General features: G+C 32.2%; 1 protein-coding gene across 4 annotated transcripts in view; it reads right to left on the reverse strand.

The window, feature by feature from the left end:
- Window positions 1–10,853: 10,853 nt before the first annotated feature.
- Window positions 10,854–24,966, reverse strand: part of LOC149903401 (uncharacterized) — a 31,310-nt gene continuing 17,197 nt past the window's right edge. Inside the window, exons 2-5 of one of the 4 annotated variants that reach the window (XR_016457373.1) lie at window positions 13,701–15,095; window positions 13,080–13,199; window positions 12,303–12,357; window positions 10,854–12,154 (exon numbers count right to left, since the gene is read on the reverse strand). Coding sequence is in view for 3 of the 4 variants with exons in the window: in XM_090108345.1 (XP_089964471.1) it covers window positions 13,090–13,199; window positions 13,701–15,066 (1,476 nt within the window). In the remaining variant the exon portion in view is untranslated. The remainder of the gene's footprint in view (window positions 12,155–12,302; window positions 12,358–13,079; window positions 13,200–13,700; window positions 15,096–24,966) is intronic. The other 3 variants (XM_090108346.1, XM_090108345.1, XM_090108347.1) reach the window with 3 other exon arrangements.

Here is a 24,966-nt window from a genome sequence, read left to right on the forward strand (position 1 = left end):
TACTAAAAGAAAATAAACTGGACCGAATTCTGTTTCAAAGAAAAATAATGAAGTTTTGCTAAACATTTCAATAGGTTTTCTTAAAAAAATGTCTAAAACTTACAATACGATTGCTGAATCTGGAAACAAAGGATTTTTATTTATTTGTTAACTGGATATTTTACAGGGCTAATAAGATGTGCTTGGAATACTCAGATCTAAAGTACTCTTTACCTCCTGGCAGAGCCCTGAGGGTTGTTCCCACTCAATGATCATCATCAACTCGTTTGCCACTCGAGGTACTAACAAGGGTTCAAACTTACTCCACCACCACTATTATAGTAATATTTTTATCAGGAAGAATCTTCAAATTTCATATTTGTTAATTAGCTTTTTAGGGGTTTATAAAAGCTGTCCTTTGTTTTGACTAACCTCTAAAAATCTAAACGGATTGAACATAACATAGTTGAAAAAAGTAGCTACTTCTTTATATAAGCTTATTTTGTCAAAAAATGTAAAAACGGTCGTCGCAAAATTTAATTAATCCCATACAACAACAAGTATATCTAATTTTAGTTCCAACACATCCTATTAAAACACGCCCAAGCTAACTAATAGAAGGAAAATTCAATAACAAGAACAAATGCCTGTAGCGTTTATTGTTACAAGCCCGTTCATTATTATTATAATTATATAATACATAGCCATAGGTATGGTGGTTGTATTAATTTTGTTTCGTGGTTTTCGGACAGCCCCCGTCGGCTTATGCTAATGCCCAGAAGCTGTTGTCTGTTTATTAATCTCTTGTGTTTATATTTACCTCGTTCCGAACAAGCCTTCCTTCCTTGTCTTAATTTTATACGGTATTTTTCCTCGAGGAACGAATTATGCTTGAATAAACTTTTGTTTAGCGCAATTAACATTTTATTTGAATGTGTTTCATTTTTTGGAAGAGTTTGTGAAACATACTGATATTTTTTGGAAGAAAATGTTCTTTATTTTTTTCTCTGTAATCATTTTTTTATGAAATGCACCTTGTACTATTAGTCTAATTATAAGGTATTATTATTGCTAGTACATAAAGGTAGGTTATTTTGGAAAATAAAATTATTGTTTATTATTTATTACATCCACTAGTACATAATGACAAAAATACCTTCTTATTTTTGTCATTATGATTGTAACTTATATATGCTTTTTTGAAAGATAGAAGCCTTTTTCACATAGTAAATTTTCACACATAAATTCATTGTACGTGAGTAAAACGTAAAATCGTCTGCAATAAAATTGACTTTTGTACTGAAAGCGCAGTTTTAATTATACAAATCATAGATTTAGTCACAATAATTAATAATATTATTAAACACAAAACCAGCGGTCAAATTGTTAAAATAAATGAAATAATTAATTAGCAAAATTACCAATAACAGAGCGTCTGCATAAAGCTTAATCAAACAGTTCTAGTTATTCAATATCGGTTAATATACATACAATATGATGCACTGTCTGTACGTCAATCCACAGAGACCGCCACATATTTGACTCTAATTTATTGAACATTCGCTATTCGTTTGAATAGTTCAAACAATGCGATCCAAGGTATAAAGCTAGTATCACATAGACATAGCGATAATGTGTCGCACTTAAAAAGCTCCGATATTGGAAGAAAAATCCTACAGTAAAAACTGTAAGTTACCGCGACTTATCTACATCTGGTTTGTGATTTAGTGAGTCATCAAATACAATCTTTATGTAGGTATGTTAGTTTTCGTACTAATATGTCCGTTATTTTATCACTTTTTTGTTCAAAATAAGATATGGTAATAAACGTGCAGAAAAACATTCATTCCTTAATACTTTTCTTATTACTGCCTAACACACATAATCATTATCACAATGACAAACTTTAATCTTCGTTTTCGTCGTAGAACCTTAATTTGCATTTATTTTCGGTATACCAATAGAGCATATTGTTTGAGAATATAAAATTGTCTATTACATATTACATATATGGTTTTGTAGCAAACAGTAGACCACAATACCTACTAAAAACTAGCTATCGCCTAGCATCATCCACCAATCCGTCCTATCCCACCACGTTATGCTACAATCCGTGCGCGCTATATTGATATTAATTGGACGACACAGAGACCGCTCGGATGGGAACGAATAACAGATTAAAGCCGATCACAATTGCAGGAATTTCCTTTGTGAAGTGAGGTATGCGCGTGTCAAATAAATCCCAACGATGAGCACAGGTCGGAAGATGAAAAAGTAATATGAATTGTTTGTGTCGTACGGGCTTATGATGAATAATTGGGGACATTTTGTTTACTCTTTCGTTTCGTATTTTTATTTGCAGGCGCTTGTCTATATCGCTTGGAGTATTAGGGAGGACTAATTACATTGTATTACGATTCAAAGAGTTAAATCGAAACATGTCTCTTGTACTAGTATTGGCCCAAACCAATTATCTTTGTTCTCTTTATCATTTAAAGTTACAGTAATAAATGCAAGTCTTACAACGTATAATAAATTAAATTACATTCAAAAATAAAAATGAAAGTCGCATTTTCCGAAGCCCGTATTTGGTATGCACTAGGGATGTAACGATACCGATACAGATACCGATATATCGGCCGATATATCGGCAAGCCGATATATCGGTATCGCCGATAATAAATCAACCGATACCGATATTTTTTTATTAAATTCTTTCTTTTCTTTTACGTTTTTGCATTGTATTCATTCATATTGTTTTATTTCTGTTTCTGTAATAGTGTTAAGGAAGAGCGGAACCTCCTGACACAAGCATTTTATTTGCTTACTAGGAGTGTTCCAAATTCCAATCACAAATTTGTTTATGTAAAGGAAAGAAATAAATAATTTTGAATTTTTTTAATTTTTAACGTGATAACGTTTTTAAAATCGTTTTAGTCGGGTGACATGTTCATAAACTTGTGTCACACCAAAACCTCACGAACGCGATCGCAGGTATAACGAGAGAGAGATGGACCGATCTCCCGTTTCATCTCGAGCGCTGCCACTGCATTATGTTATCACGTAAACATCTCGATCGTAAACCTACTTTACAAACAACCAATTTTTTTGATATCAAATAATTCAAAAAATCCGCGCCCAATGAACGATGCGGGAGGCCGCCCGCGCGTGCGCATTTTGTTTTCTGAAAAAACTCTACCAATACTGCCGTCCTTTAACTAAAAAGCCGTTAACCATCAAATGGTCAATTTTCAGTTTTAAATGTAGGGTGATAGAGTTCAGAATTCTCTATCTTTCTGTCTAAGAATCATTAATAGTTATAAATATATGAAAATATTGTAAGCCGTTAAGTAACACAATTTTCAGCGATTCCATAACTTGAAAGCGTCTAACCAACACTACTTCGCTAAATTTCCTTTAAAGTACCTTAACCGCCAGATTTAATAATTATTTTTTAGCTTTTTACTTGACTAAAAGTACGTTATCAGATTATACTTGACTATAGGGACGCAAAAGGACTATAACTGCTTTATGATATGCTTTCATATAACGATTCCAATGGAAATCCTTACCTTATTTGCAGTTACTCGCCCTTAACGCTTTTTTAGTTAAGTAATTTTATTTAGGAAAAAATCTAATAACACTTTTTTGCTTAGCTACAAAGCAGCTAACCCTCATTTTTTAGCTAAAAGGCAGTTATCCGATTCTGGTGATGCATCAGTTTTGGGGATGAGAGTGATGATGAAATAATGTCGCTCCCAAGCAGAGTACCGATTGTTTTTGATTTTCTTTTACAAGACGTATTGTTTCTGATCAGGTTTACTAAGTTTTAAACAATCTAGCAGCTAAATTACGGAAAATATAAAAAGTCAAAGTTACGAAAATTTGGTAGGTAATGGTTACGACAGTGCAAACTTTCAATTGTACTTCTCTGTTTAGACTCTGATTTGTCACTGTAACCGAGAAAGAGAAGAAAGACAGTCTGTACTATTTAATTTTTAACCTCCTGGGGCCTGCGGTCATATAGGTATATATTACATAAACAATAAAAAAATATTGCAACGCCATCTTTTGCGTATATGCGGGAATAATACCTCAAATCGATGTAGTGGTATGTCATCCGCCATACAAAACGGTTTTTGGTTTTATAAGTGACAGTGATTTCAAGTATTCTCATTTCAAAGTTGACGGTGGCTGTGCGACGGCAAACACGTGGTCAGTAATCTTACATTTCTAGTGGAACCATTAGTATATTGCAGTATATCTTTGTATATCTAATTAGAATAGATATTATTTCTGCAACCGCAATAGTTATTTGGTAAGATAAATCTAAAACTTGTGAAAAATATGAATGTTTTCTTTTATGTCATACTGGTACATTTGGTCTCAATTCTTGCCAAATTGGTATAGGTTACAAGGGCCCCATGTATTACCTATATGACAATTTTTAGTTTACGTTACAGATTTTATTATAATTTTCAAGGATTATAAGAAAATGAGATCTACCAACACCTGGATGAGTCAAATATTGACCTATATGATGGACCTATGGAGTTTCTTGCCGGTTCTTCTCCATAGATACTACTTTCCGAATCGGTGGTAAATGTTAATACAGTTATGACGATTCAAAAGTGCTTTTAGAAGAAGTCTAATTGAATAAATAAATGTTTGAGATGAAGATAATCCCCCAAATGATACCGATGAAGCCACCCAAACACCAGAAAATGATTCTTCTTCCATTCGTCCAATGAGTATGAGTCACGTCAGAACAGAATCGTCACTATGTATGTCATCTTCAGTTGTTGGCTGACCATTTCGGGGACGCACATGACGTGGACCAAGCATTAGAGGAGGCTGACCGAGAGGATGGATTAAAATAAGACCTAGGAGTGGACGTGACAATATAAATACACCGCCGCGCCGGTCCAAAATACTTGAACTGGTCGTTTCTCACCCTTAAAAATACCTATCTTTGAACCAAGTTACAAAAAATAGACACAGAACGATGGATAGAATAATAAATATTTAGATTCAAGTTTAAAAATATATAATAACTAAAAAAACATGTAGTTTTTCTTCATTTTCATAAACTTATTACACTTGGAACTGGGACCCCCTGTAATATATATATGACATAAAGAAAATCCAAGTTTTCCACGAAAGATTTTTTTTTCCATTTTTTTGAATAACTATAATTGCATTAGAACAGATACAGCTAATTTTTATTAAAAAAGAAAGAAAAAAAAATCCTGGGTCTCAGGAGGTTAAAACTATTTATTAATTATGTAATTTACCCCTTGGGTGGAATTAGTAATCGACTGTCAAGCAATGTACTAGAGATGGTGATACAAAAATTGTTAGGAGTACACTACCTTTGACCCGCTGACGGGGAGTCCATTTTGCAACTATTGCTATTTTTACTTATCTTTATATGTATTAGATTATTAAGATTTGTATTTTTTACATTGTAGCAAATAAAAAGTTTTCTACCTCCTGCTATTTTCCACATATTCTGGTATATTATATTTTCTGAATGTGGATGAAAGAGTCTTCTAATCATTTGATAAGCGGTTCTACATTATTTATTAAGAGCATCCCACATGTAAGAGCTTGAAGCCCTATTGAAACCAGGGTGTATTTTTTCAAAAACCTTGTGCACAAGTCTTAATTTTTTTTTTCAGGAAACGATTTATGTTTACATTGTTTGTGGTTCTATATGTACTCAATATCCGTGACTCGTATGATGGCTTCGCAGAAGAATATTTATAAAATAACGTTAAAATTGCAATTCTAAATGAATATACGGTTCCAAAAAAGAAAAGCGAGAAGATTTATCTCAATCTTAACCCATTAATGAGCCACTGTAATGAAATAAACGTGAACATGACGAGAAATAAAGGTTAATTTTATCGAAAACTTAAAAGAGTCATTTAGTAAAAGAGTTTAAAATACTTGTTACTCACAATAAGACGCTAAAACCATTAATTTAGATAGTGTTTAAATCCTTAATACTTAAACCTAAACGCTTTTGATCCTTTTCCTTTCCATTGGTTGACCTAGAGGATGTGATTCCCGAGAGCAAAGCCTCAGACAGCAGCAAATTTTTAACATTATTAAGATTAAAATTTAGTACAACTATATAGAATCATAGTACAAAAGCATCCAAAAGCCCTTAAACGCTGATTATAAAGTTTTTGAAATTTAAATTAAAACGAAAGTCATAGCTTAAAAGTAGTTATAGTAGCTTAACGACGTTTTAGGTAAGCATTTTATTAATAAATAAAAAAAATCACAAAATGAAAATAAAAATACTAAATTACTTAGCTAAAAAGTCGCTATGGTATGTGAACGGCCGTCTTGTCCAGTAAATAGTTAAAATTTTCAGATTATATAAGGATGTATGTGTTTGTAAGGATGTATGGATGTATGGATGTTTGTTACTCTTTCACGTAAAAACTACTGAACCCATTACAATGAAATTTAGCACACATATAGAGGGTAACTTGGATTAACACATAGGATAGTTTTTATCCCGGAAATCCCACGGGAACGGGAACTATGCGGGTTTTCCTTTGCAAACGCGGGCGAAGCCGCGGGTGGAAATCTAGTGCTGAACTAAACGAGAAAAAGTGAATTTAAAAATAAATTATAACAGTTTCTGGGTAAAAACTAATATTTATATATAATATAATTAAAGGTCGATCGATGTATCTCACAATAATTATTATTGTAAGTGTCATAATTTTTAAGAAATAACGATTTCCGTGTTTTTTGCCATTTACTCGAAACTCACTTCGTGGGCTTAACGGCTTTCTAGTTAAAGGACGGCAGAATAGTAAACTTTTATTAGGTACTGATTGTATGTGTATTACTTAAAGTTTAACTGACTTCGTAAAATAATAATACCTACTAAAATAAATGGTTTTGTTGTTTTTTGATTTGGCATTTTTATTTAAAAGAATACGATTAACAGTTGTCTCTGTTAAATGTTGGTAACTTTTTATGCATAATTCACTATTTATTTTTCTACCAAGCCATCGATATCGGTATCGGTATCGGTATCGCCGATACATTACTACAAATATCGGTATCGGTATCGTATCGGCAAAATCATGTATCGTTACATCCCTAGTATGCACGTTCAAATCTAAAACACAGCCAATTTAACCTTGATAGGCTACTTTTAAGCTTGCAAATATTCCTTTGTACATAAAGCAGCTGTACATTCATCGAATTCTCGGCTGAATAGCTTCGATTTTTATTTTTATTGGTAATTAAACAATTAAGCCAGTCGAAGGTACAAAGGGCCTCTTTCCGATCCCCTTTCAGAGGGAGAAATTTTATCCCCATTGTAGGCATTGTGGTGTATTTTAGGTCGTCTATTCATCAGTACAAACATGAAAGCTTTGGCACTATAAACCGAGCTGCACCTTTATTTGCCAGAAAATAAAACGCGGCCAGCGCTAAAGTGTCTTCCGTTGATGACGAAGCGTGATGTACTTGTCTTTTTCAGTGATTGAATGGTTATAAAGCCAAATCAATAGATGGTCGAATGTATAGGGACACTTTTTTAATATACTTAATTGAATTAAGGTCAATGCTCGCAGTTTGTAAGCGTGTAAAGTTTTCCTGTTCAGCAGTATTGACATAAATGATTTTGGGTAAAAATATACAATAATGTTATGGCCGTGTTATAAAAGTAGAACAGAGTTTCAAACAAAATATTATCTAGTATTTGTTTAATATTCATAAATGATTATTAAGTATTCAATCGAATCCGAGTATAAACGGTCACACATAAAAAATGGAATGTGTATGAAATAAACATAATTACTTCGATAAAATAATTAAAATACGTATAAATATTTTGTAAAGTCTTGTTCACAAAGTTTAGTTTGCGAAATTATCTTAATTTCATTTGAGTGTCTAATCTAAATCAACTCGAGGATGAGTCGATCTACAAAATACGAACGCCTGGAAAATTACGTAATTGGGAGTTTTGGTTAAAATAAAGTTAATTTCGAGGGATGTTAATTGATAGGTTTCTAATAACTAGAATCTCTTAACTGGTTCAAGTTCAATTATTACCTCGGTAAAATTGTAGTTATTACCCTGAAACTGTAATTTTGTTTGCTAAGTAATAACATTAAATTTCATGTTACATAGAGAAAACACGAGGAGCTAAATCATCTTTATATTTTATTAGTAAAAAAGGTTTATAATTGTGGTAGGATAAAGCTTTGGAATACGGAGATATCCTTGTTCAAAATTAAGCCATTAGATCAGCAGTTGGGCTAAATGCTTCCTAAGTCGTATCTATTATTTTCAATTCACGAAGACATTTGCTTGTGAGTATGTATCACTAGATTCCAATAAATACCTATTTATTATCCAACGAAAATATTTAACAAAACGAAGGAAGTGTATTGTGCAGGGTGGATTTGCGAAACGGGTCATTAAATGTTATTAGTACTTATTAATGTCATTTTCTTCAGAGCCACCTTCATGTAGCAAAAAATTGAGAGTAAGTTTACTCCTAATATATTTTAGTGTTCAACACATTTGCAGCAGCTAATTATAAACTTATGTTCGTTAAACACAAACAAACTATAACAAATTGAAAGCAATATTGCTGGAATGCGGTCTATCCTGTGATAGATATGCAAATAGCCATCATCGTTAGTAACAGGTTAATCGTTAGATAAGATTGATTGATATTAATTTATATTATCGACGACTAGTTTAACCGGCAACGTTATGTATAACGCTTAAGATCTGTCTACGGTGTTTATCAACTGATTATATAATATATACCTAATGGTTAATGTACTTGGCTATATTGGTTATCTATACTGACTACAACAAATATGTATAGTTGACTTGTTTTCAATTTATTTCCAAAGCATACAGCGTGCATATTGCATGATGTGGATATCTAAAATGTGGAGAATAAAGTATAAAAATGTGAGCTTTATATAGCTTTATAGAGCATATGTCGGTCAACTAAATACTTGTAACTGCCCAGTTATCATATTAGGCTAAGTTATCCATTTTGATATAAGCTATGATAGATATGATAAATGGTGTTCAATCGATATAAAAAAGCGACTATTCTAGGTTCGAATAATTTTAAGGTATGTTTACTGATTCCTCCCACAAATGTTAAATGATTTGAAAAAAGTTTTCGTTATTCGCAAGCATAAATTTATGAATATCTAAGGTAGTTTTTCTTCTTTTTGCCTGTTTTATCAATCCACTTTAAGAATATATTTCTACGTAGGCTATAAGTTATATAACAAACTAGAAAGTTTACCAAATGGATAGAAATTTTTTGCTTTTCCTCTGTAAAAGCAATAAAACGTATTCTCAAAAATTTATGATATTACGACATTGATTAAAATATAAACTACTTTTATCAAAGTATTGAGCTCGGTCGCTTGTATAGCTTTAGGCTAAAATTAGCCTTCATTATGATACAGCGATTAATCTACTTTAAAAATAGACTATAGCGAGTAATTTCTGCGATAAAATTTTGTGTATAGAAATATAAATACCTGCTTAATTTTCAGAAGCGTAAGTCCTCTTAATCATAATTTACTAAATTAAAAGCACTGAATCATTTACCTGTCACATAAAAATTATAATATAAGGAAATGCCATTTACCTAGAATACATGTATTTTTCGTAGAGCGGGAAAATTTTGTAGGTATGATTAATAAAACATTTTCTATATTTTTATTCTGAGACACTTTCATTCACAAAGCAATTCATTTTGATGCTTTTTCCTTTGATGATATTCAACCTCTTTGACTCTTACGTCATGAACATTCAGCCTGTGTTTTGTGATAAATTAATGCTTGATTCATGAAATTTTCAAATGACTACAAAAAAGGGAAGAGGTTCAAAATTCGACTGTAATTTTTTGGGTTTGTCACCTCAGATCTTTTTACTCTGTGAACCGATTTTGATGTTTTTTTATTTATTTGGAAGCATTTCAACTTTTTCTAGGTTCGAAAATCTGGTTAAGGTTTTTGTTAAAAATAATTATTAAAATTATTAGTAACAATAACTTCGACTCATGCACCGAGATAACCGTAGCATCAATTCTGAGGGACTTATTTTAGAGGAACAAATATTTTCAGTTATTTCTATTTCACTCGGTAGTATTTGCATATTCCTTGATTGATTTTCTATCGAGTCGAAAATTATGAAAACACAATAGAATATATTTTGTATTAGCTGCTTGTCTCTGCTTCGAAGATTGACCTGGAAAAAATTCAGATTTCAGAGAGAAGAAGAATTTGTAAAATCGGTTTGTAGTTTTTGAATTCATTCATTAAACAAATAAACTGTCCTGGGTTTTTCAATTTGATAATGTTGGTTTACAATTTATACAATTTGCTTTGCTGTTTATAGAATTTGTCAGTACAACTGTTAAATGTACGAATAAAAAGTATTCTAATTATAATAAAGTCAAAGTCTAAATTAAAATCAGGCATCTAAAGGTCGGTTTGAAAAATGGTTTCAGCTTGTTAGCCGGCCTCTTTTCTGTGAATCGACTTCAGATATCAAGTTAAATTAATACTTTAATATATCCGATATTCTCATTACACGAAGTTTTGATGAAGGTTTTATATTACGTTATTTTATTCCCTAAATAATTTTTGTAATTTAACTCTTATAGTTCTAAATAAAGCTTTGGAAGCTGTATGATATGGGTTATTTTAAAAATTTTCTTTTTTTTAACAAAAATTTGCACAGGTTTAAAAGCAGTTACTAGCAAAAATTAATGATTTTTAGTTTTTAACATTATCTACCTGTAAATGATACGTATAAGGGTACGTGAATAAAGGTAACAATTAAAACAAAACAAATTGATTTTTAATGTTTATTTAATAAAAATCTCTTTTGACTTGAACACGATCACTAATTACAGACAAAAATTTTCGTGTAACATTGATTATTATTTATGTAATATCAGTCGAGTTACTTACGATACGTACAAAATTAATAACTCGCTGATTAAAACAAATATAAATATTAATATTTACAATAATTTACGAAAAGCGTGTTGGAGTATAAATGAATGTATAATATATACAAATCTCCTAGATTACTTTTTATTTAAAACATTTCATTGTTAAGTGCTCTTTTCTAATCCACACGAATAATTAAGGCAGTTAGCCAGCTTGTGATGGTCTGTATTAAAATGCATTTATTATCCAAATAATTGATTACATTTACACTACATGTGATTATTTGTTATTTACAAAAACATTTAATGTAATAAATGTGTGCACCATTTCTATTTATATTTACAAAATATACAAATAATGTAACAAATATTAACAATGCTCAATACGTGAAAGAATAACTTAGCACTCCTCTTAGGGCTTTATTACAAGTTTTATAAATAATGGGTTGGACCATGAGATTCATTACATGTGCAAGAGTATAATATTTCGACTAAGATTTATCTATTATTTTGATAGTACTAAGCACCAAAACATAGGTCGACTGTTGTACAAAAATTAGCGCCAAAAAATAGTGAAGTGATTTGCCTGTTTACATGTTTATTTACATTTATAGAAAATATCACTATGTAATTAAGTAGATTTGTGAGTAAAAAGCCATTTTACTTTTAAATAAATAGCAATTTAGTAATTTCTTACGCTTTCTGTGCTAATTTAACTAAAAAAGGTGAAGTACAAAACGTCATTGTTCAGCCTTTTCTTGTACCCTAATATCATCTAAAAATTGATAAGTAACAACAACATCCTCTCTATGTTTCTATGAAACTTGATGTAACAATGCAAAATATCATTTAGGCTATCATTTCAACGTATACTCGCCTTTTAGTTTTATTTACAATTTTTACACGATGTTCGTCCTAACCTTCAAGATGCGTCTTTAAGACCCATTGAGGTGCACATAATATTCATATTGTTACTCATATAATATGTATCGTTTGGAATGTTATTTCTAAGCAAACACATATAATACATCTAACACAAATAAATTTACATTAAAGACGTAATGTATTCTGGACAGTCGATGTCTCTGAGATTGATAAGATCCATGGTAGAGATGGAGGCGGGCGTGACGAGTTGTTTCCTCACTCCCTTAGCTTTGTGCTAGGGAATCCAGCGGCACCACCAATTTTCCGTTGGAGTAGCTAAAACAAACAAAAAATTAAAGCAACAACACGAATTAAACTCTACACATACTACTAGAGGGCCTACTTCTACATTGGTTCTAAAACAATTAGTGCATCAATAAAATATTTCGTGCTAAAACCTCAGGTGAATTAAGAAAATATTAACCTGTATGGTATAGTAGCAGTTCTGGATTTAGCTCTGCTTGGCCTACAGGCTTCATCTGTAACCAATAGATAATTCTATTTGAGTGATCGAGCTTCGCGTTTAACAAAAATAACACTCAAAACATAGTCAACTAAAGAGATTCAAAAATAATAAAATAGTGTTGCTTGGTAGAACTGAAGTTTACTTTCGACATGTTCAAAAGTTCGTATCTATTTAACCTTGTGTAAAGTTTTGCCTGTTCATAGTAAATGCGTATCGATGAGGATTAATTAAGTGGAAGTGCATGCTGTTGTCGAGTGTTGCAGAACAATACTTAAAGCAAAGTTCGAAAGTAATATCTACGATACCTTAATGAGATAACTTTGTATGGACTTTGTTAACGGATCTTCCTACCGCATCCTTGTTTGTTAGAGATTCACTTGATTTCGGAACTTCGGCGTACATAGATGTACTTTAATGTAATATATACCTATCCTGGTTTTAAAATAAAACTTTGTAAAGGTTGTGGAAATGAAAAAGAATGGACGAGAAAATGAAATTTCTCGTTGAAGGAAAGAAAAATGTAATGGACGCGCTTTTAACTACATTGAAACTAAAAATAACAACGCAATTAAAGTTCTAGATATAATTTTTCGAGATAGGAAACCTACTGTCCCTAGATATCAATCTCATTTTATGAAGGTGTGTTTTAAGACTGTCTTAGGGCGCATTTAAAAGGCATTAGCTTTGATAATTTTATTCTCAAGTGATGTATATTTGTATGTAAGTGAGCCTTACCATAGATCGGCTAACATCGTTGGGAGAGGCACGCATCGCATTTGACGGGCTCAGGTCTTCGCTTGCCTTGAGAGCCCTGCGAGCCGGACTTACGCCGGAAAGTGTACCTAACGAGTAGACCTGCAATGAAACGGCGCACCGTTAATATCTCCCCAAGACCCTATTCAATCTAGGAATTAATGGAACGTATATGTTTTCTCTTCTTTCTCCTAATCCATCCACAGGTCTCGAACCCGAGATGCTACTTGTAAATCAATTGCTCTACTTCTACTGGATAAGGAGGCAGTTAACAAAATAAACAAAAATAACATTGCTAGCGCGTCCATCTGAAATACGCCCTTGGGCAGACGAAAGCGGGCAAAAAAAACAAGATTTCATGACTCGATACCGCTCGGATTCATTTGCGTTCATGTGGGAATGTAATGTATGTCGAATTTTTAAAGTAAATAGGAGAGATTTAATGTCTAAAAAAGTATAAAATTAAAATTTGAGCTAAATTCAGAATGTGAACATAAGCAAGATGAGATGGGAGTTTTTTGAAAGTAACTGTGGCTTATGATTTTTAAAAAGATAAATAAATAAAAATAATAAAAAAACAGCCCAACATTGTAGGTAACTCACCAGTTAAGCCAGCTTTGTTGATGCTATTGGAACTTGAAAAACCAGAAATTTTTTTCCACGCTTTCTTATTCCAGAAACCGCTTGACTTTGCATCGCCACAACTGGAACTTCGAGGTGACGGAACATCTCTAGGGCAACGTAAATTACATTCATCAGCACCCAAAATACGCACTCCAGCGCCGCGCGTTCCATACGCAACTGCTGGCAAATGTGGAACTGACCCTGTCGGTTTTCTCCTCAAACTGCCTACGTAACTAGCACCGCTACTACTTCCACTAAAACCGCTGTCTAAATCTGGAGGATTACAACTTGCAGGGGATAATAATTCATCAGTTGGACCCACCCTTAATAGTTCTTCAATGTTATCCCGATCCTCCGCTCGTTCTGAATCTGGCGATTCACATTCGGGCATGAGCATTGCTTCAACGCTTAGATTTAACTCTCCTAATATCCGTTTATGTCTTGATTCTACTCGACGTACTTCTTCTTCAACGCCACTTCTGTCGAGTGAAATAAGAGATTGTCTCGGAGCATGTCGATGTTTGGGGCATGTCCTAGAGCCATCAGTTATTTCCTCATAAATATTTTCCTCTGTTCCATATCTAGTTACGTAATTGTGTCGAGCTGATCGATCTCGTGGTAATCCCCGTCCGCGTTGTCGATTAGCCTTTCTCGACGACGAAGGCATGGATAAATGATGGTCATAATATGCGTACGAATAATCGACAGGCTCAAATCGCTCCATAGTAGCGGCAATATTACTTCGGTTCCATGATTGAGATGGTTGATCACGTGATAAATTCATGCCAGCTAGCCGTGCGGGTAAAATTTCGTCGAGATCTCGAGCACATCGCTCATCAAGGGATTGAGCACCATCATCTTCTTCCCGTCTATGTTTTCTATAAGGTCGACGGCTGGTTTGACTTCGAGGGTGTCCCCTATCACTATCTGATCCATGCTCATGATAGTCTGGAGTATGACTACGGTGAAATTCTGAACGATGTTTATTGCAGTCCACCGTGTGATGAAAATTGTGTCTTAAACTATAACTTGAGTTTCCCTCATAATCAGAGCGGTCATAGCATGGGCTATCATCTGGGTTACTGCTGTGAGCGTGTGGACAGTCTGCTGCAATACCAGATTCTGAAGAAGGGTAATCATGTACTTCGGCCGTGGTGAAAACTCTTTCGTCCGTTCGTGCAGGCTCTGATACCGCATGACGATGGTGAGGTCGGGGCCTGGTGGTTTCCCTGCAGCTCGCAAAGGCCCTCTGGAGAGATGGTTGGTGAGGATATCGACCACAACGAGAATCGAACACCGCCTCCCCTGTTTCGTCGGGGCTCGGCGGCGCACTGCGTGATTCCATGGCTCATCGTCTCATAACCACGTAAGTACCTGAAAATAAACAAACAACAAAATTAATGTAATCTACAGAAGAACAAAAATACTTTATTTTTACATAAAAAATGTAATATAAAAGACGAAAGCCCGAGGGCATTGAATCCGAAATTACATGCCCGTGATAAGGGTAGGGTAAGTGACGATCAACACAGCAGCCGACGTCGATATATCATCATCAGTCGCCGCGTAATAAATTGGGGCTTCACGTCGTGTTTATTGTTGCATTTTATACTTGTAGCAATAATTTTATGTGAATTAAAAATATTTCAACAAATATGCGAATACCTAAGTAGTAAATAAACATGAATAGTAAGAATATACAGATCACTGCAATTCTACCAGGTACCCAATTAAAAGCAGCAATCTTTAAAAGACTATTTGTGTAATTAAAAAAACGTTTCAATTGTTTCTCATATTGCTCTTTAATAGCAATGGGAGCGTATGAAACATTCAAGCGAAGCACAATAATTACAATAAATCATATTTTATCATAGCGAAATTCCACATCGCAATTTTATTGCGATCTCGCTTAAAGTTATTGCACGCATTCCAGACCAATTTATTACGATAACGATAATAAGTGTCCGTGAACTAGACGCCGAGGGAGCGAGGTTTACCCTCTAGCTCGTGTCCCGTTGCTATGACAACCGATCTGTTCCCGCGGTTTATCGTTGCGCTTCCGCCCGATATTCCTTGCATCTAAATCATCATCAACGCTGGGAATCGCTCGTAAAGGGCCCGTTGACCGTCCGGCAATGACTATAATTTGTTGTCCTATTGCAGCGTCCTGAGATTTCTCGGCCCCAATTGGGTATAAAGATGTCCTATCAACACTCTTCACGATTCTTTCTGTAGTTTGGGGGAAATTGTTAACGTCCGACTTAATAGCTCCTTGTTTGTTTTTGCGTCTATATAGGCATGAAGCCAGAGCCAATTCTATTAATCTAATTTTATTGCTTTGATCACGATGGCATAAAATTGTAATTTATAGCTTGTTTTTATGCGGACTTTATGAGACGATGTTTGCAAATTTTTAAAAGCGCAATCGTAGTATAAAATGAATAATTCAGTATTGCTAATATTTTGTGTATCTAAAAAACACAAAATACATTATTTAAATTGCGATATCAGCACATTTGGCTCCCCTATCCACCCTTGCCATATAGACAAGTTATGAGTGGGGTTTGGAATAAAAATATGCAATATTGCTTTTAGAGTCACATTCGCTACCAAATATATTATTTTGAATTAGTCTTTAACTTTCTCCTTTCTGTAAAAAATATAGGTATGCATAAATACGTTTTTCATGTAATGTTTGTTTCAATTTTACAACTATATTCTTAAATTTCATGGAGTTATAATTCCATGTCTATTTTAATAATTATTACACAATATGTGCTGAGATAGGTACAAAGAAGTTATATTATTTATTTTAATCTAAAAATTAATAAACATTAATTTCAACAACTCGAGAATAATTGTTTCGATTTAAATAATAAAAACTTTACCAAAGACTAATTGTCTCGATTTAAATAATAAAAACAAATTAATAACAATCCATAAATCGTACAGATATAATTCTGTAATTACTTAAGCTTTAACCCATGTGAAAGGAAGCAATTACTCTTTATTATAATAAAAGAATCATCCATCATTGTATGATAAGATAATAAGTGTTTTATATTTGTATGCACCCTCCGTTTATTTTATTCTTCAGGAATAATGAGTTTGTGGCATGGTGCCATGGTGACATTGACGGCTTTTCACTATTTTAGTTATTTAAAGTTCGCGTGGAATAAATGTTATTTTTTGTTTTATATGTGTATACTGAACGTGTTAAAATTTCCTCTATTTAATTAGTTGGAATGAACAACTTATACGTCCTTCTTCAGGGTATCAAAATACGTCATAGTGGAAAACAGAGACGTTGAACAGTATGAAAATAGTAATCATATATTTTATTAGATGTGGATTTTCTTTATAAAGACCAAACGTTTCAAATTTTCACTATATTGCACTAACAAAGTATCTCTTCAACTTGATGCAAATATATTGTAGAAGATAGAGGTACCTATAATCCGTTACCAAGCGTATTTTCTGTTAATTTCACAGACTTAGCAGCATGAACACAAATAATTCATACCAATATTAACGCCAGATTAATAAAAAATCTTATTATTAGGTGGTAAATTACATGACACGGTCAAGAATTGTATTTTTTACAATAGCTCTATAATGAGAGCGTGCGTGACGAATTCCAAGTTAAGAGCTTGCTGAGTCATTCTATGATCGTGATTCTTTATACGTGACAGCTTTTGTTGTTCATTGGTCTATATTTGATAGCTATTATTATAGAATATCGTCGGCATTTGGTATCGAGTGGCATGGGAATGGGGTAATTAAATATTATTATTAGAGTTGTATTGGCAGTTTATTTTATACTTTTTAAAGGATGTTATTTAAAAATTTATAAAAATCAAATCACTGTTTGCATATTTTGCATAATAATTAATTCTGTAGCTCATATATCGTTATAATTCATAAGAAATCGACAAGGGTCAATCCGTAATACCTAAGTACATGTAGGGCAGTTACTAGATACTTACCTACTTAAATACTGGGAAATAAAATATTTTTTAAGTTTGTTTGTGAACGAACTTCTGATCGATATTGTCAGTATTTAAAAAGCATTTAAATGAAAACTATACGAAAGACATTTCCGAATTCCTAACACCACATTTTCTATTGTTTACAGTTTCTTTATTGATAGCAGTATAGAAACCATAAATACGAGATAAAACAAAATACAAATGCGGTTAGTTAAAAGCCTAATAAACTATTTCCGACAAGGGTTACAGGGAACCAGTTAATTTTAGCACTAAAACTGCTATTTGAGGAACGCAGTAGAAATGGTTTAGAGGCACTTATGTAGATATAATATAATGTTTTACTACTTATTTGTCTCAAATATAAGGAAATATGAATAATGAAATGATTGTTTATGTTCCAAATAAATCCATTTGATCACTTAATAAATACATAGATTGTCATTTAAATAGTACCCATTTATTGTTAAATTAAATGTTACATTAGTTTATAATAGCAATATATCGGATTATTATTAAAATGACAAGCAAACATCTCGTTTTATTCTAATTATACAAACAATTATAATTATTTTCATGTATTATTATTTACATTAAAAATAATTTGTTTTGCTACTGAGAGAGTGAGCCAAATAGAAATATCAAATATCTACTTAGAATTAAATATATTTATTTAACTGAGAGCGTGCAAAGATAGAATCGTAATATTTTATACAATAATCAATATTTATATGAAGTTTAGTTATCGTTAACTATTACTAACACCCGTTGTAATACCCTGATTAGGACAAGTCGTAATTCAGTTACTACGTTCCAGTATTTTTTTTTTTTTTTTTATACTTGATAGGCAGGCGTTTGACCACTATCCCACTACACACAGTATCCAAATTTAGAGTCACACTCACAAGAAAATCGGTCCAAATTGAAAAGGCACACATAAAATGGGTACATATTATAAAATCATTCGTTCGTTTTACGGCTTAGGTCTCCGTCGAGTCTAAATATCCGTCTATCTTGGTAAGCCCGGCTCAGGTCACAAATAGAAAATTTATATCACTTGGCTTGAACATTGATGCGATTTTTTATACTGGAAATTTTATTTATAGTACGGAGTTTTAAATCACATATTGGAAGAATATGTTTTACAATCACAAATTGGAAGTATGCTTAGAATTTATGGCGCGAAACGTGATGGTTACTTAGTGGCAAATGTATTTTCTTCTAATTCGTAGTGTTTTTAATTATAATTTTAATTTGCCTATGATTAAAAACATATTATGGCTGTATTGTATATAATTAATATCAACAATCAACAACTTTTATGCAGCAAACGATAAATAAATAATTAAAGGCACATACAGATCACATAGAACTAATATGTCCAAATTGGTATTAAAAAAACCCAACAGAAAAAAGCACTTTAAACTTGGAGTGACATCTCTCCAATAGCGTCATGCTAATTTTACCAAGCGTTTAATCAATCTAGGTTCTGTGGAGTAACTTTATTTTAAGACCTGTATTCTATATTCTACTTTCATCCTTTCCAAAGCTAATATTATCATAGGTTACCTATTTGTAAGTGTCCCGAAAGTGAAGTTGTGTTGAGTTTTTTGTTTATGTAAAGTTCTTTTCAATATTCACAATATTTTTGACCGTTTAAACTTAATTTGTTCATTCACGAATATACACTATACACATTCCACATAAAAACTCACACGTGACACACAACTCAATTTTTTATACACCTACCCACCTTTAAAAGTATATAAAGTAAGTATAATATTATAAGAGAACAATGTATGGTTATAAAAAGTACCCATGATACCATTGTTTAGAAAATAATTACCTTTTCCACTATAAACATTAAGCATATCAAAGTGAAAATTTGACGGCAGTTCCAAGGAAACGGACCAACAAATAGTCCGAGCCATAAAATGTAATGTCACATTCATTTGCAATTCAACAGTCCTCACTCTGTATTATGCCTAATAAAATTAACATATTTAAATTAAACAACGATATAACAAGGTACTCAAGCATCACGGCCCGAGATTATCTGAATATCATTCATTTTGTGCCATTATTGTAACCGTTTAACGAAAATTGGGTATGAACAAAATTGTTTTATATTAACATTTTATAGTAATAAACAAATAATGTATGACGACGTACCTATTTCACTAAAGGTAACTAACTTCTTTCTTCTAAAAATAGTTGACCCATCTAATTTAATTAATGTTGAAGATAAATTAATACTTAACTGTTGTACATTGTATCAAATTTCTAGATTATTTGAAAGGTCCTGTTTGACACAGTTTTTTAAACATTTGCAAATAAAGTATCAAACAAATTAAATTAAAATATCTTTACATAAATACTATCCGGTACAATTGTAGCATAAAATAATACAAACTATTCTGATTGCATTCCAATATCTGGGCCTATAGTTTTAGGAGACAGAGTTTCTGTAGAGTTAATTATTAAACTAATCGATAGTAATTTCTCTCTAAAACCAAAGCGAAGAGAGATAGAATCGCACATAATTGTAACTAAAAATAAACAGTGACCGAACAGTGTTATTGAAAATGATTCACCAACAACCAATCATCGTAATGATAAGCTAAGAGCTATTGATAAAGCAGTGCGCATCAGCTGATGTGACCTTTGACTCTAATCAGTCTGCTATACGATAATACTGTGATTCAAATGCCTTTGACATGACCATATATGTATTTCTTGTAAAAGCAAATAGGCTTTTTATGAGTATTAAATAATAAGGTGCGTATTATTTTGTCTTAGTAAGTTTTACGTTGCATTTATTGAGGCTAAATTATTTTTGAAAATGATCTTACACTATGAATTTGAAACATTATACATTTTAAACTAAATGACTTACTTACTTAATTCACTTTATTTTCATTTTATTACAATATATAATCTCGGTTGGTTTTTAAATAAAACTGATATTACAGATGAAAGTTGAAGCTTCAATTACCATACAATTTTGTTTTAAATTGTATGTCAAAATAAACTGGCAGATATAAACTCAGCTTTACATGATTTCTATTATGCGTTATCTAGTTCATACTAAATCAAAACGTTTGAATTGTGGCACACATATGCGCTAGAATAATTCAAAATTCCAGTTTATTTCAATAGAAATTAGAGCTTCAGTTTTTAACAATGAACTGGTAAATAGCAATGAGTATTTTGGCTGTAGAATTAACAATTCTATAATACTAGAATTTATCCAAAAATAAGTCAATTATCATTCATAATAATTTCATAATAATAATTTATAGACATAATGCGTTCAAAAGATAACAATATAAATCAACATATTCGGCACAAAAGGCATGCATATTATGTCAGCTCTACGTAATTATATAATAATAAAGGATAGTAATTCATATCACTTATTTAATGTTAATGAGTATGATATATATCATATGATATCTATACAAATGATTGTTTTATTCATAAAGATATCTATTACTTACCTAATTAAACTAGTCACGAAAAGGTCGTCGTATTTGTAATCACTACATAGTATAAAACAAAGTCGCTTTCTCGCTGTCCCTTTGTCCCTATGTCCCTTTGTACGCTTAAATCTTTAAAACTACGCAACGGATTTTGATGCGGTTTTTTTTTAATAGATAGAGTGCTTCAAGAGGTAGGTTTTAGTATATCATTAATTAGGTTTTAGACAAAGCGGGTGAAGCCGCGGGTGGTAAGCTAGTTTAATATAAAGCGGATTCTAATCATAAAATATAATATTAAATTAATAATCTATTCACGAATTTAATTCGACGTAGAAGCTAAATATAGTTTTCGCGTTGGTGTTCAAATCAGCACAGACAGCATTAAGCCTTACAACGTCAAAGATGAGTGGCACTTGATTATTTGGCTGTTATTTTACATTAAATTCCAGTAATTTTGTTAATAAAAGTTATTCTTTTTAGCTTATTTACAGAAAAGAGATTAATGTACTATTTATTATAGACAAATTTTAGTTTATCACTACTGGGAGTGAGATGTGATAATAGCTTACGTATGAATGGCCTTTTCTGATATTTGTGCAAAGTTCGTTCTTTTCAATACATAATATATATTTCTATAGAATAGGGAATATTAACCTATACTGATTATTAACTAATACAAATTTAGCATCAACCGAGCATGTTCCATTGCGAATTGGGTAGCATTGCCGCGACCACACCTACAGCTCAGCAGATTGACGTCATGGAATAGAATAATTAGGCAGTACTAGATTTAGGCTGCGTCATTTGCAAGATTTTTCGATATAAATAACAGTAGACCCGTAAAGTTAGTAAGTACAATCAATGTTTGGATGTATCTTTTTGCGTTTGCAAACTTTCAGAAATGTGTTGATTCTAAATTATTTAGCGACAGAAGATGAACTTTGTCTTTAATAAAATATTCCAGTGTAATTAATATATATTATATTTTTTTTAGTATTTAATTGGTACATTATTTGAGAATTATTATGTCGTTTTTATTACTATTGCTCTTCAATGATTAAAGGTAGGATGATATAAAGATAGAAGACAATTCATTGCCAACAACAAATTGCAGTTGCCACATCAAAACAAAAGTACCACGTGACATGTAATTTTTTTTTTAAACAAATAGATTTAATCACGTAGCAAGTACTTAGGGTCGAGTGGAACCATTAGCCAGGTGACTTGCAGTAAGACCGTGTGTCATTGGACACACCCCGTACAGGTGAGCACCCTTGTTTACAACCTTTGGACCTAAATGCATTAGTCTGATTACGTGAGTCAATATTTACTTTTTCGTTTAATGACCCGTTCGTTTTAGCTGGTGTTTCGGAAATTGGTAGTTTTTTGTGGATTTTAAGGTAGGATTAAGTTTTTGAGACAAATAAAAAACCTATCTTCGTGTAGATACGCTTAAAGCTTAATAATTTTATTAAGCTGTATAAAAAATACATACAGTAATTATAAGACTATTTGTCTACATTTACATCTATTTATTTAGGTACATCTATTTATTTTTATTTCAGACGTATAGGTAATTGAAGCATATAATATAGAAATTATTATGAATAGCCCTTTCACGGACAGTATATTAGAAACACGTTTCAGACTAAGACTGAAACGTGTTTAATAAACACGCTATTCACAAAAACAATAATCTTTCAAAACCGATGCAATATTCGCGAAGGACATGAAGTAATATAATTTTGGCTCCCAAGGGCTCTTACCAAAAGGGCTACACAAAGTTGCACTGAATTCAGGTCAACTTTGTCATTTCTTGGTAAGGTAACACGGAGATTTTATGACAAGTGGGTGTAAGTAGGCTCTTACCTTTCGAATTGCTGTCTTATTAAAGGGACAGAATATTAGTTCCAGCTTCACACATTTATGCGGAAATGTTATTCAAGTATTGTTTAACGAATTATTATTATTTTGTTTATTTATGTATGTATCTATTCATATAAAAACGCAAAAATGACTGACTAGCTGAAATTTTGTATGCAGATAGTCTATGATGTAGGCATCCGCTAAGAAAGGATTATGATAAATTCTAACACCATTGGGATAAAAAAGCAGATGAAAGTTTGTTGGGCAGCAACTAGTAATGATATAAGTCTAAATATTATTGTCAATAATTATACAAGAATGTTATGCATACGTGCCGTGGAAAACTACTTAATCAAAACATTTCAATTGCCATATCATTAAGCCACACTACCTAAATGCGCGTAATAAATTCCTCCAACTTTCATTTTATAACCTTTGCTTCTATTTATTACCCCAGTTTACACTTTGCTTTACAAACGTTACGATCACGAAAGGTTAATACAGTATAAGGTAATGAGCGCAAATGAACTGTATAATAGTCTACCTACGCTTAGTGAATCAATTTTACTACATTCATCACAATGTGCGATAATAAAAGTGAATATGACTTAACGTAGTACATTGCTCTTTTTACACGAGTTTTACGGCATATGCTAACGGATTTTCTAATTTAAAAAGCAATGTACTGCCTCTTTGTTTGCAGCAAGACTAAATCACGTCGAGCTTATCCATTAGGGCTACATGCCACACCGTCAACTCGGTCGAATGCAAGTCACTAAACTAATGAAGGCGGTTTTTCCTGATGGGCACCTTTGTCTATTTTCTTTGTCAGTTCATTGATTAAAGGAATATTTACATTTACTTTTTGTTTATTCGTTCAGCTTTTGTTGCTGTGTTGTTATTTTCGGTTCCTTCTTTATACACTTCGTAATAAATGTTCAAAAAAGTATTCAATTTATTTATAAATTTTTCTTCTAGTATAAGTATTTACAAAAACGTTTAAGGGCTTGGTCTAGTAGTGCAAACAAATGCATCCTGTCATCCTATATGTAAATAATACAAATGTACTAAGGGAAAGTTGCTCCACTTAATTTTTAAAAATTAAATCATTCGTATGCATAATTTAATATTCGTAATAAGTACCAAAAATGACAATTTGAAACAATTTTCGTGAAAATTACACCGGGTGATTTTTTTTTATCAGTACACAATATTTGCGAATACTTTCTATTGATATCTTCAACTTCATGTTTATATAACTGATCAACTTTTACAAGGAAATTTGGACGAAATATAAAAAAAATAAGCTTTCCATACAAAATGCAGAACTCTATACATTTTTTTCGACCTAAGTTTCTTAGTGAAAGTTGTTCAGTTTAACTAATACGGATAACAAATTTTGTATATAATAAAAAAAATGTAATGTTTGTGTTAAATGAAAACAAAAGATATTTATTTCTGACTAGCTTCCGCCCGCGACTCCGTCCGCGCGGATGTCAGTCTTCGCGTCTTCTACAGATTTATTATATTATGTGTAATATATATTTTATTGACGACGCGGTTGGCGCAGTGGTAAAGTAACTACCTACTGAGCCGACGGTCCCGGGTTCGATCCCCGGTCAGGGCAAATATTTGTGTGATGAACTCAATTATTTGTTCTTGGGTCTGGGTGTTATTATCTATATATGTATTTATTAAATATTATATTTATCGTCGCCTAGTACCCACAACACAAGCCTTAATTGAGCTTACTGTGGGACTAGGTCGATTTGTGTAATAATGTCCTATAATATTTATTTATTTATTTATTTATTTATATTGATAAACCTAATAAATCTTTTGCTAGCATTCTGATGCTTTATCGGTTGCACTGGATTTATCTCTTTTTTTTCAATCGCTTGAATGATATAG

Source organism: Colias eurytheme, chromosome 13, assembly GCF_061535395.1.
Source record: "Colias eurytheme isolate Ceu_HAF_F1 chromosome 13, ilColEury1 Martin Lab GWU primary, whole genome shotgun sequence".
Taxonomy (NCBI): Eukaryota; Metazoa; Arthropoda; class Insecta; order Lepidoptera; family Pieridae; genus Colias; species Colias eurytheme.